This window comes from Pelodiscus sinensis, chromosome 1 (assembly GCF_049634645.1).
Source record: "Pelodiscus sinensis isolate JC-2024 chromosome 1, ASM4963464v1, whole genome shotgun sequence".
Lineage (NCBI taxonomy): Eukaryota > Metazoa > Chordata > Testudines > Trionychidae > Pelodiscus > Pelodiscus sinensis.
This window is the reverse complement of record NC_134711.1, coordinates 143,695,745-143,708,911: the sequence shown is the minus strand read 5'-3', so window position 1 is coordinate 143,708,911 and position 13,167 is coordinate 143,695,745. Positions and strand designations below refer to the sequence as shown.

At 45.9% G+C, this 13,167-nt stretch overlaps 1 protein-coding gene across 1 annotated transcript in view; it reads right to left on the bottom strand.

Moving 5' to 3' along the window:
- Nucleotides 1–2,619: 2,619 nt before the first annotated feature.
- The window catches only part of CASQ2 (calsequestrin 2), a 47,195-nt gene continuing 36,647 nt past the window's right edge, over nucleotides 2,620–13,167 (bottom strand). The window contains exon 11 of the mRNA XM_006132880.4: nucleotides 2,620–6,096. Within this exon, the coding sequence (XP_006132942.1) occupies nucleotides 5,902–6,096 (195 nt within the window). The 3' untranslated portion in view covers nucleotides 2,620–5,901. The remainder of the gene's footprint in view (nucleotides 6,097–13,167) is intronic.

Genomic DNA, 13,167 nt, shown 5'->3' with positions numbered 1-13,167 from the left:
GGTATGCCCACACCTTGGACACAGCATGCAGGATAGTCGCCCCATCTCACAAGAGATATACTGAAATTGGAAAAGGTACAGAAAAGGGCAGCAAAAATGATTAGGGATATGGAATGGCTTCTGTATGAGGAGAGATTTAAAAAAGCAGGACTGTTCAGCTTGGAGAAGAGATGGTTAATGGGGAATATAGCTGAGGGCTATAAAATTACAAATGGTATGGAGAAAATGAACAAGGAAGTGTTATTTACCCCTTCACACAACACAACAACTGGGGGACCCCCCAATGAAATTATTATGCAGCAGGTTTAAAACAAACCAAAGGAAGTACTTCACATAACCTACTGTCAACCTGTGGAACTCACTGCCAGGGGATGTTGTGAAAGCCAAACTGTAATGGCATTCAAAAAAGAATTAGAAAAGTTCATGAAGGACAGGTCCACAACTCCATGCGCTGGTTGTCCCTAAGCTTCTGATTGCTAGAAACGGAGAATGGGCGACAGGGGATGGCTTGCTTGATGACTGCCTGTTCTGAAGTACTGGTACTTACCACTACCAGAAGACAGGATACTAGTTAAACCCAGTATGGCCTTTCTTGTGTTCTCAAGTGACTTTTAGTCAGATGGTCTAAAACAATATGTGGCAGATACTTGGGACTGGCGCTTCTGCACCAGGCACAACATGATGTGTGGTGGTGGTGAGGGGACATGAAAGTGGCTTTAAACCACTTTTATGTCTCTCTTATCCTGTGACTATCATGCTGTTCCTTAAGTGCAATTTAGAACCGATTCAGGGCTTCTGTAAGCCACACAGGCTGACAATGACTCTCAAGACACTGCTGCGGCAGCCAGGGCTTGGCATGGTGTAGTGACTATCTGGACACATCGCTTTCCCTCTCTGTGGCCTCTGTATCTGGGGACAGAGAATGGGGTGGCATAGGAATAGCCAGACAGGTCTGATGCCATCTCGGGAGTCCGCCTCTTTCCTTGGGTAACTGGAAGGTATTTTTGTAATTGTTTTCCACTGGACAATGAGCACAAAGTAGCTATTGTGGGCAGGGCCTGGCCCTTCATTTATATTTATTGTTGTTACCACCTGTTTAATGTAAATGACTAGTCAGACTAATCAACATTTTGGAGAAAGAAACTCTTAGGGTGTGTCTACACTGTACCTGTAGCTCGAAGTAAGATACGCAATTTGAGCTATGTAAATGGCGTAGCTTCTTTTGATCTTATTTCAAAATAGCCTCTTTTGTAATTTGGTGCAGTCTACACAGCACTTATTTCAAAATAAAGCATATTCCCAAACATCCCTTATTCCTAGTGCCATGAGGTTTACAGGGATGTCGGAATAGCCAGCCTGTTACATTTCGATATTACTGGCTTGCTCTTAAGATGCAGAATAGCTATTTTGAGGTATACCAGAGGTATCCCGAAATAGCTCTGCAGGGCAGAGATAGCCTTTGTTAAGGTGTGAGTATCAACAAGTTGTGTCCTGAGAGAGTCAGCATTCAGACAAGCCAATTATTTTTGCAGGTCCCCTTTATAATTCATTGTGGTTTGTATTTTAACTGAATCAGTGGCCTACGAAAGAGGTTAGATGGATGGTCCTGGAGAACGAAGTTGCCTCTTCTCTCGCAGTGAGTATGGGCCAGACAGTAATGTACAAAACCCAACCACTCCTCCCCATCATGCTCCCTCCCAGCGGTGCCACAGTGCTAACACAGAGGAACAAACGCAAAGGGTGGAAAGTTCAGTACCCAGGACTCATTCAGTCTTTGGGCTCTTTGGGGAAACTGACAATTAGTGTCAACGGTGGTGGCTTTTGGCATGTGAGTCCCCCTGCTTTGGCAACGGGAGTGATCTCTGGAATCTCATTTCACACAAGCCAAGAAGCCTTTGGTTTGTAATAACTGAGTGGGGCTGGATTCAAACAGGCAAACTTGAAATAAAAGGTCCTATCTCCCATCAGTCACTGAGCAATGGCCAGTCTTTCTGTGGTTATTGCTATTCACTAGCAAAGATGAATGGTGGCTGTTTAATGCTCAACAAGTGGCTGTAAGGTGTAGTTGTCATAGGAGCCAAGAGGCTAGTTCCTTCAATTGCAGCACAGAATGCCTCATCATAGAATATCCCGCCAATCACAGCGTGGAGTACACCAACATCCCGCTAATCACAGCATGGAGTACGCCAACATCTCACCAATCACAGCACAGAAAACCCCAGCGTCCCACCAATCACAACACAGAACACATTAACATTCCAATCACCTCCTTTTCCCCAAAAAAGATATTGCCCTTTTCTGTAAAATCATAGCAGACCAGGTACTGAAAAGCTACAGCAAACTTACTGAGCATTTGGGACATTCCAGGTGAAAGGAAAGAGGCATTGGAACTAGCTTTCCTCCTGCTTTTTTTCATTGTCAGATCTGACTCCCTCTCCTCCCTTAAAATTTTACTTATTTTTTTAAAAGGCAAAAAAAAAAAAAAAAAAATCCCCCAAACAAAAACAAACCCGGACGAGAATGAATCATATGTAGCTTTTTAATTAAAAGGAAAAGTTAAAAAGATCCCAGCTGATCAATGGATGATGAGAACCAGAGAAAGCCATGGTTCAAGAATGAGGGATGGAGGAAAGACAGTAAGTACTAAAAGCAACTTCACAGGCCCCAGGGATGACAGTTTAATATTTAACCTTTTATTTTATAATGCAAAGAAAAGCTTAATATTTCAATTTATGAAGCACTGAAACCCCACAGCAGAGGCTACAATACCCGCCCCCCCCCCCACACACACTGATTTCTGCATGGAGCCCACCCATGTTCTAAATGCCCCCTTACCCAAACGTACGATTACCTAATGCTTTAAATGGTCTTTTTGCATCAGAGTAGCTTTACTGATATAGCTACAGCGGAGCAAGACACAAGGTAGGTGTGGCTTGCACAAATGCAACTCCCCCCATTTTACACTGACACAGTGCATCTATGGGAGAGGTTTGCACTAGTGTAACTACTGATGCAAATGTAGCCAAATCCCTAGAGCAGAAAAGGCATTGAAAAGAAGCATGCAGAAAGCTAGTGAGCATTTGGGATGTCCCATTAGTGATGATGACTAGAAAGGGGATAAAATAAGTAATTTGTTTATTCTTCAAATTCACAGAAATGAATTATACTTTCAGATTATAAATCTGTGTCTCTTTCAGTGTCTATTAATGTTGGAATTATCCTTCCATGAGCCTGTTCAGGCCAAACTAAGAAGCACTCCTGAGATTGGGTGGTCATTTCAGAGAGAGACAAGCAGTTCAGGAAATCATATAAATAACTAAAATATGTATTATAACAGGGATAATCCATGGGGATGAGGCTAGTGCTGTGAATGGGAAGGACAAAAATGGGGTATTTTTTCCCTTGTAAATTGCAAACCCTCCTGATTATCCAGGAAGGGTAAAATCCTGCTTGCCTTACTCATGTGAGTAGCCCCAAGTTGAGGGAAAAACAGGTAGTCTTCCTGCATGCGTAATGCAAGTGAAATCTCTTCCTTAGTGGTGAACTGAGAAGAGAAACTAGAAAATGTTGGTTTTACTGTTTTTCTGCATTTTATAATGCATAAATATAACCTCAAAGAAAAATCCTTATTATTTACACAAAACATCTCTGGTCCTTGCATCTCCCTCAGTGCTGAAGGATCCCGGGCAGAGCTTTGGAGAGCCTGAACCATAAAGTCATCACTGGAGTTGTAGAGAGATCTGTGATTCCCCCTCACCTCAATCAATAGGAGAAGGGATCAAACTTAGCACCCCTCTGCAGGAAGCAGTAAGAAAGCAGGAGAAACCCAACTTGCAGGACAGCATAGTGACATCCTCTAAGTCCTCCAACGATCTCACCAAGGCTTCTAGAATGGAAAGGGCAGTGAGGGCTTAGTGTTCTAAATGTAACTGCACAGAAAATCCCTCCCTGTACGTCCCCATAATGCACATACGTTATTGTTAAACCTTGGAGACAGAAGTTGGAAAGGGCAGGCATGTAGCTATATGTAAATATAGATCTCTCTCGAACATTTTGTTTTGTAGTTCCCTTAGACCGAGGCAGTTTCTGGAGTGTAAACCTTAGCTCTTGTTGTTGGGCTAATTCACATTAATAGAGTGATCCAATGAGTCCTGATTCTCATCTCAACGCAACCAGTGTAATCAAGGTCAGATGGCGCTGTATCTCTAGTAAGACAGAAGAAACAGGCCCTAACTAAACTAACAAAGCAAGACAACTTGAGGATTAAGTCCTAAGGGTTAGCAAGAAGCAAGTCCTCCAATTGTCCTCTGTTGCACTATCATAAAACCTAATAAAGCAGAACCATTGAAATCTGCAAGTGAGGGAAACCTATGAGACCTAAAGATGTCAAGTTGGCTTACAGGTGGATTTCTCCTGGACGTCCCTGCCTTCTCCAAAATCATGTTTTTGACCCCTATTTTGAGTGACCCTTTGACTGAAAAGTGATCTCTGCTGTTCTTTAGGGTTTGCAGCCAAAACAGGCCACATCCTTTAGCACCCTGGTAGATGTAAATACTCGTGTGGAGTATAACTTCCAAACGCAGTCATGACCACATAAAAACCAGATAATTTGATCCTTTCACTCATAGCTGTCTCACCAAAATGATCCAGTCAGTGAGCTTGTCCGGTGAAGCTGAGCAAATCTATCCCCACCTGACAGTTTGTTCACTGGAAAAAGATGCCGTGCAGGAATAAGACTCAGAGGTTTGCATAGTCAGGTGGGATGGGAGGGCTTTAGGGTGGCTTACTATGAACGTTTCTTTTGATTTCCAGTTGTGGGGTTAGGCATCCCCATGCATAATTTCCAGGTGTGTAAATCAGATATCAGCCAAGTATCCCTTAAAAGAAGTATCCCTTAAAAGAACCCAGAGAGTTCAGATCCAGATGTGGGTGTAAACTTCCCCAAAATTAGGTAGTTCATATATAGTTCTCCAGTTCCTCCCATGCATCAGAGTGGCAGAATTCAGATCTGGATAATCTCAAAACTCTGGGGTGAGGAATCAGTGTTTCATGTCAGTCCACTCGGTCTAACTCTCAGCGTTTGGACTCAGATCTGGATCTGAACTCCTCAGGAGCTTTCAGGCCTGACATTCTGGTTCTGACCCACCTTATATTTCTACCCTCTTATCAACCTTGCCTGAGTTTGGAGCCTGCAGTGACACACCGATCCAGGCAGGTTTCATGTGGTTGGATGCAATTGTTTTGCTCAGCTCCGTAGGAAGGAAATAATATTTCATTATATGGATAATTGAGGTTTTAATTACCAGCCTTAAAAAAACCCAACACATGGTGTTTATGATGTGAAGTAATACCAGACTCTCAGAGAAGTTTGTGGGATATTGTTGTAGTCTTTGCTGTGGGATTGAGCTGAGCAGCTGTCAGTATTTCTTAGTGGCCTTCCTTGTGTCTTTTAGATGGTCATAAAATATAAAAGGCCAATTAGAACAGACATATAAATAAGCTCCCCAGACCCTTTGACAGCATGGAGAAAGGCCTTCTACCCTCTATCCACTACCCAGGAGTAACTCACAAAAACTTCAGGGGAAATTCCCCGCAGATTTCCGTTAATCCATATTGAGGAGGCCTGATTTTCAGCAGTGCTGAGTATCTGCAGCAGTCGCTTATTTCACTGAGAGCTGTGGGCATTCAGAACCTCCGAAAACCAGGCCAATGAGTTTTGTTTTGTTTTTTGGCATCAGGAGCAGGAGCGATGAGAAAGCAGGAGGAGACGGATGTTCTGTGACAGTTGGACACAGTCTTCAGAAATCCTAGTAGGCAGGACGGCCATTTCTGAGGCACGGCAACCTGCCCCGAGGGAAAATACCTCACTGCCCGGAAGGGGCAAACCACACAGAGTCAAATCTAATCATCGTCGTCATCGTCGTCATCATCGTCATCGTCATCATCATCATCATCATCATCTTCATCATCGTCGTCATCATCGTCGTCATCTTCCGTGTTTATCTTCCCAGAGAGCACGTCCTCTATCCAGTCTTCTAGCTCCTCAGCTGTGGGCAGGTCATCATCATCCATGATTTCCATCCAGACGCTGTCTGCCTGAAGGGACAGATACCACAGCAAGCGATCAGAGCACATCCCTGGCCTACCAAGCCCTGGGTGGTGGGAGGACTGGTTCACTACTCTAAGGAGAGCATGGCATTAGCTCATTTCCCTAACTGGGTGTGGTGGGATTAGCATATGCGTCTAGCAGGGGCTGGCAGGTTAGTTCCTCCCCCTTTCTAACAGGGGGACTCAGTGTGGCTTTACTAAGGCCTGGGCTTCATTTAAAATTGAGGTTGGACCAGCTACGTCACTCATAGCTGTGGCAAATCCATGCTCTGTGGCTATGCCGACCTATCCTCTGGGGGAGATCCAGCTAGGGCGGCAGAAGAATGCTTTGGTTGATGTAGCTACCATTGCTTGGGCAGGTGTCGGTCTTACGCTAAGAGAAAGACGCTTTCCATCACTGTCAGCCATGCCTATGCTATGGGATTATGTCCCTGTAGTGAAGACATGGCCAAAGATTGTAATAGATTTACTGCATGGAACTGATCCTATTCTTAAACTAGCTGTTAGGCACTAGTCAGGTAATGGCATGCATTTTGATTAACTTTTCCCCATTATTGGACCAGGTCTGCAAATCATATTAGCCAATAGTCCGTAAGAGTGTAGTTCCACTGGTTTTAGCCCATTTTGCAACAGTTTCATTTTTCCCTCCAACTCACTGTGTGGATTTGTTCCACTGGACTTTCCAGTCTCGTTATATCTACTCATGCCCCTGATCCTTCCATGGCTCTCCTGCCACACAGTATGGAGCAGAGTCTCTTAAACTGTGTTGGAGGTGTGCCACGGAGAACAACAGAGTTCAAGGTTTTTTTGGTGTTCCTTATAAAAAAAATTATTGTTTGCTGTTCCTCAGTCTTAAAAAGTTTAAGAAACATTGGTCTAGAACAGTGGTCCCCAACACGGTGCCCGCGGGCACCATGGCACCCGCGGGAGCATTTGTGTGCGCCCGCCAAGTGCTCGGGGCTGGCCTGGCCTCGGACACGTGGCGCATGCGCTGTGCCGGAGCTGGCCTCAGGCGCATGGCGCACGGTGAGTGCCGGCCCCAGGAGCGTGGCAAAGTGGCTCCGGGTGCGCGGCTATGGCCGGGAGGGGGACACCAGCTCCGGGCGCGCGGCTATGGTGGGGGGGGGTGCCGGCCCCGGGAGCGCAGCGAAGTCGCCGCCCGTGCTCCAGGCGCGCGGTGCATGGGGAGCGCCGGCCCCCTGGTGCGCAGCTATGGGGGGTGCCGGCCCCAGGCACGTGGCTCATGGGCGCGGCATATGTCCTGCCCCACCCCCTGGTGCGCGAGTGTCCCCGCCCTCTGGTGCCCGGCAGGCGAACGGCCATGCTCCCTGGCGCCAGAGGACGTCAAATGGTTGGGAACCACTGGTCTAGAAGGACACCCTTGGGGTGACACCACCTCCTGCCATCTGGAAGAGCCTTTTCCCATGGTGCTGCTTTGGCTTACTGTCTCCACATGTCCGTTCCCTCTTGCCTGTCTGTCCTAAACTGTTCTCTGCCGCTGCTGGTGTAATTTTAAGCTGCAGATCATTACAGGGGAAGAGACACTGTACAAAATAAAGCTGTGGATTAGTGAATGGGGGACATAGGTGACTTACGCTCTGTTCCCCGTTTGGTCACAGATCCCTTGCATGACCATGGCTTTTCCCTAACTATGAAGCGGGGATAATGACACTGCCCACTCATGTTTTGAAAGGCACTGGAGCAATGAAATCTCCCAAAACAAAATCTTTCCTGGCCTGAGGGACCTAATTTGTTTGGGGTCCTGTTATGTGCTTTGGTCACATGGCTGCCTCTGGGGGAAGGGCTTAGACCCCCAAATATTTCCCTTATTAAACAGGAAGCTATCAAAAGAGATTCAGAGCTTGATCCTGTGGCCCTGTGAGCAGTCCCTTTGAATGCAATGGCTTTGTTTGTGTGAATGAGGGCTATTTGTGTGAGTAAGGACAGGTGGATTAGATTTATTACTTGTGTGGAAAATACAGCTGCAGTATATCGTAATGCACAGTGGCAGGACTTTTACACTGCCCCAGTGAGAACCTGGAACATATTGGGATTTTTATTGGTGGATTTCTAGAGATGTGATGGAAACAAAGAGGCCACTCTCACTGAAGTCAGTGGAAACGTTTCTTTATATTCATTGGGACTGATAAACCACTGTGTTACTTCAGTTTAATCTCAGTGCATTCACATCACTGTAAAACTGGAGCACTGCAGTACTAAATCCAGTCCAACATTTAATTTTTTTTACCGTGCTAAAATGTACCTTCCTTAAACATCCTTCTAGATCAAATGAAAATATACTTAGGAGAAGAATGAAAGAGAAGTACCTAAACCCCACAACCAATAATCTAGCCTGTTTACAAAGAAAACTGTAGCAAAGCTATGGTCAGATTATGGCATCCGCTTCTTCTGAAAGATCTCTAGATCAGTGTTTCTCAACCAGTGGTACGGGTACTCTTAGGGGTACTTGAGAGAAGTCTGGGGGGTACGTCACCACAACTGAAATGTAGAGAAAACTGAATTTTTGTTTTAAGTTTTCCAGCGCTTTATTATTTTTGTACTTTTTACACCCAAAAATTTCATCACCCGCCTGGCTATGATTAAGTTGTTTAAACAAATGTGTTGCAATGGTAGAAAAAAATGGTATGTCTGAAAACTGTAGGTACTGGGGGTATTTATAATTTTTTTTGTTTGAAAAAGGGGGTACTTATATTTTTTAAAGGGGGTATTTTATAAAAAAGCGGTTGAGAAACAGTGCTGTAGATGACCTTTGGATAGTAAATAACATGTTCCATTGGGTAACCCGCATTCATGGCCAGTATCTTATTGCATGTTTCATTCTGGCTACTGACAGTTCTAGTCCCACATATGGCCCTTTCACATAACTTTTCAATTATTTAAAAGGCAAGCACTGGCTGAAAACACATTAACAGGACACATCAGGGTCTAGAATCCAGGTCACTGATTCTAAGTCCTGTGTGATCTAGTGTGAGATCCTCATGTAAGACATTTCACCTCTCTGTGCTTCTGGTTTCCTTCCTCCCCCACCCTCTTCTTTATTTAGGCCTGGTCCACACTAGAAAATTAGGTTGGTTTAAATACGTTGGCCAAGGGTGTGAAGAAAATCTAGCCGTGCTTGTCTACCCTGAAGTGCTGCAGCAGCACAGCCGTGCCATTATAGTGTGGTAAGAGTAGATAAACCCTTAGACTACAAGTTCTTCAGGGCAGGATCTGTCCCTTAATATGTATATGTACCAGGCCTAGACCAACAAGGGCCTCCATTCTATTTTGGGCCTCTAGCCACTGCTTTAATATTGTTAAATGACTGGGATTAAACTTCATCTAACCTGTTGTGACCTCCACTCCGCCTTTATGGTGGCTGAGAGACAACCAAACAGCCCCAGCTAAGACAAAGGGGATACCACGTGATTTGGACTTTGCAGATGGGGAGCTTCATAAGGCAGCTTGGGCACATTTAACACACTACAGCAGTGCCACTGTAGCATTTCTGTATGGATGTTACCTATGCTGACAGGAGGGATTCCTCTGTCATTGCAGGGAACCCACCTTCCTGAGAGCACGTCTACACAGCAAGCTGTTATTCTGAAATAATGTCGAGCTGAAGGACTTCTTACTGCAACCCCTCATGTCACTAGGAGTAAAGGAAGTCGGAGGAAGAATGCTCTTCCTTTGACTTCCTGCTGTGTAGAAGCGCCAAAAGCCAAATTAAGCTATTTCAACTTCAGCTATAGCTGAAGCTGTGTTGTGTCACTTAATTCGATTTTTGCCCTGCTGTGTAGACATACCCTGAGAGGGTAGGCTGCCATACCTAGCATTGTTTACACTGGGAGTTAAGCCGATATAGCTATGTTTCTCAGGGAGGTGGATTTTTCATGCCCCTCAAGAGATGTATGTAAATCTCTAGTGTAGGCCAGGCCTCTGTGGTTGGGTGGGGAGGTGGCACTGAAAGAACAAAGACTATGCCAGAAGACAGTCAGAAGCAAGACAGAAATAGGGAAAGAAAGCCAAGCAGACACTTTCTAGAAGCACAGTAATGAGACAAACTAAGAGAAAAGCTTTTTGAATATGAGTATTAGCTGGAAGGCAGGCTTGGAACAACCAACAAAGAAACTGTTTCCTGCTATTTGATTCCTCCTGTGTTCAGAGAATCAGGACTTTGTCCATTCTTTGTAAATAAATAAGGCTGCACCAAATTTAAACAGTGGACTGATTCCTGGTTCCACATAGAACACAGGAAGGGCCTCGAACCCTGATTAGCCACTTGGGCCAGAAGGGGGTAATAATATAATCATAAGAATACATCAGCTTAAGGATGTTAAATATCAACAAACTGACTAATCGAATAATCTATGCATTTTGTATCGACTATTCAATTAGGCAATAGGGCGCCTCCACCTTTGAAGTGTAGCAACAGACCTCAGGCTGTTGCTGCACTTCAAAGGAAAGCGCCATGTGGAGCCTGGGATCAGCTGGAGACTCCCGCGCTGGCCCCAGGCTCTGTGCGGCATTGCCACTTTGAAACGCTGCAGGGAGCCCAGTGTCAGGCACATAACTCAGGGTCAGTGGGAGAGTCCCCAGCTGATCCCAGTCTCCACGTGTCTTTGCTGCTTTGAAACACTGAGTGCAGCCTGGATACACCCCAGCTGGCCCCGGGCTGCACGTGGCGTTTCAAAACAGCAGCGCCATGTGGAGCCCGGGGTCTGGCCCAGGCTCCAAGTGGCGCTGCCACTTTCAAGTATTCCCCCTCTTCTCCTCACCTTGCTGCCTCTTTCTGATAGAGGCAGCAAAGGGGTGGGAGGGAAGCGACTAGTCGATTAACTTGCTGACTATCTGATTGAGTATTTGCTTATTGGATAGTCGACTAGTCCTTCACATCCCTAAATCAGCTACATCTGGTAAACTTTGCAGCCCCTTGATAACTTTTGACCCAAACTTTGCTGTTTTTCTACTTTTCCATTGTCATGGGAGCAGGAGCTAGCCTGCAGCTACTTAATATTGCTGGTTTGCCCTGCTGCAGCCCTCTTTCTCCACAGATCTCTTAGAACCTGTCAAACAGGAGCAAATGACATTGCGTAGTGTCCCTATGCTATGCGTGGGTTTCATTATCCCTGTGACGGGAGAACTGATTTGCTCAATGTCACAGAAGGCAGTCGAGCTAGGAATAGACCCCGTGGGTAGGATCCTTAGCTGGTATAAATTGTCATGGCCCATTGAAGTCTCTCTTCTGGGGTCAAATTACCATTCAGATTTCTTATAAACAAAATTCAAACACAGAAAGGGCCATTAAACCCAGATGCTGCACTATGAAAAAGGGAATTCGGATTCCCAAAGCTGCTGTTTATCCAGACAGCTCCGTTGTATGGTTATAAAAGGTTCCATTTCACAGAATCTACCCACAAAAAGAAGCCTGCAAATCTGGAGAGTGTGTTAGAGCTTCTCAGGTCATCTCGACGTTTGCGTTAGAACGAGGGAATTTTTTTCTCCATTATCTTGCCATTGGGCACGGCATGTGCATTTTATTTTCCTGATGGTTGGTTGTTGCTTTGGAAGCAGGACTGGGTGCTTAACCTGGCTGTCAACACATGCATAAGGAGTCTGCAGCCTAACATTAGTCCCACACAAGCCTGGTACAAACACACAATGGAAACAATAGCATGGTAATGGTAAGATTTACGGCTCAGAAAACCCAGGCAGGCAGCACAATGGCAAAGTCTGAGTCACCCAGGGCCTGATCCTGGGAGGTGCTGAGCACCCTGGACTCTAATGGGAGTCAGGAGGACTCAGCATCTCTCAGCAATTCCAGTGGTTACATGGGTATGTTTTGACTTGATTTGCACTCTCCATGGTAACACAATGGCATGACTTAGCAACTGTTGCCAACCTGGGAGGAAAATTCCATGTGTCTGTGAAGTGCTCTAGGATGAGGCTACTTAGCTTTTGTTGCACTGTGCAAGTGCGTCAGACAACGTAAGAGCGGAATTATTCTCCTCAGAGCCTGTGCACGGGTGTGCTAGCATGGGAGGGACCCAGGGAACCTTTCTCACTCCTTTGGTCCAGGGCACCTGCCACAGGGTGAGCTGTACCACATTGGTGCTGGAACACTTTTTTACAGCAAAGGTGCTGAGAGCCAGCAGTTCCCCAACCAAAACTTTTTACCTCACCCACCCCTTCTTCCTCTCTGAGCGCCCCACACTCCAAAGCTGGAGGCAGGAGCTGGACTGTGGCTCTGGGGGTGGGAGGGATGGGGATGGGGTAAGGGGACCAAGGCCGGGACTCCATCTGTGAGACTGGAACGGGTCCCATATGAAGAGAAATTAAAAAGCCTCGGACTTTTCACCTTAGAAAAGAGGAGACTAAGGGGGGATATGATAGAGGTCTATAAAATCATGACTGGTGTGGAAAAAGTGAATAAGGAAAAGCGATATACTTATTCCCACAATATATGAACAAGGGGTCACCAAATGAAATTAATAGGCAGTAGGTTCAAAACAAACAAAAGGAAGTTTTTCTTCATGCAGCACACAGTCAACCTGTGGAACTTCTTGCCAGAAGATGTTATGAAGACTAGGACTTTAACAGGGTTAAAAAAAGAGCTAGATAGATTCATGGAGGTTAGGTCCATCAATGGCTGTTAGCCAGGATGGGTAGGAATGGTGTCCCTAGCCTCTGTTTCTCTGGAGGTGGGTGACGGGGGAGGGATCACATGATGATTACTGTTGTGTTCCCTCCCTCTGAGGCATCTGGTATTGGCCACTGTCGGCAGACAGGATACTGGGCTGGATGGACCATTGGTCAGACCCAGTATGGCCGTTCTTATGTTCTTATGTTTCTTATGTTCTTAGGAGCTGAGCCCCTGAGCACAGGGCCAAGAGCAGAACCCAAGGTGTAGGGCCAGTTGCTGCTGGGACCCCATCTTAGGAGCTGGGAACAGTGCCCCAGGTGTGGATCAAGTGGCAGCTGAGACCCTGGGTGCAGGGTGGCAGGCAGGATCCTGCACAAAACCTGGAAGTGCTTCAGCACCCCCCACACCCATTTTCC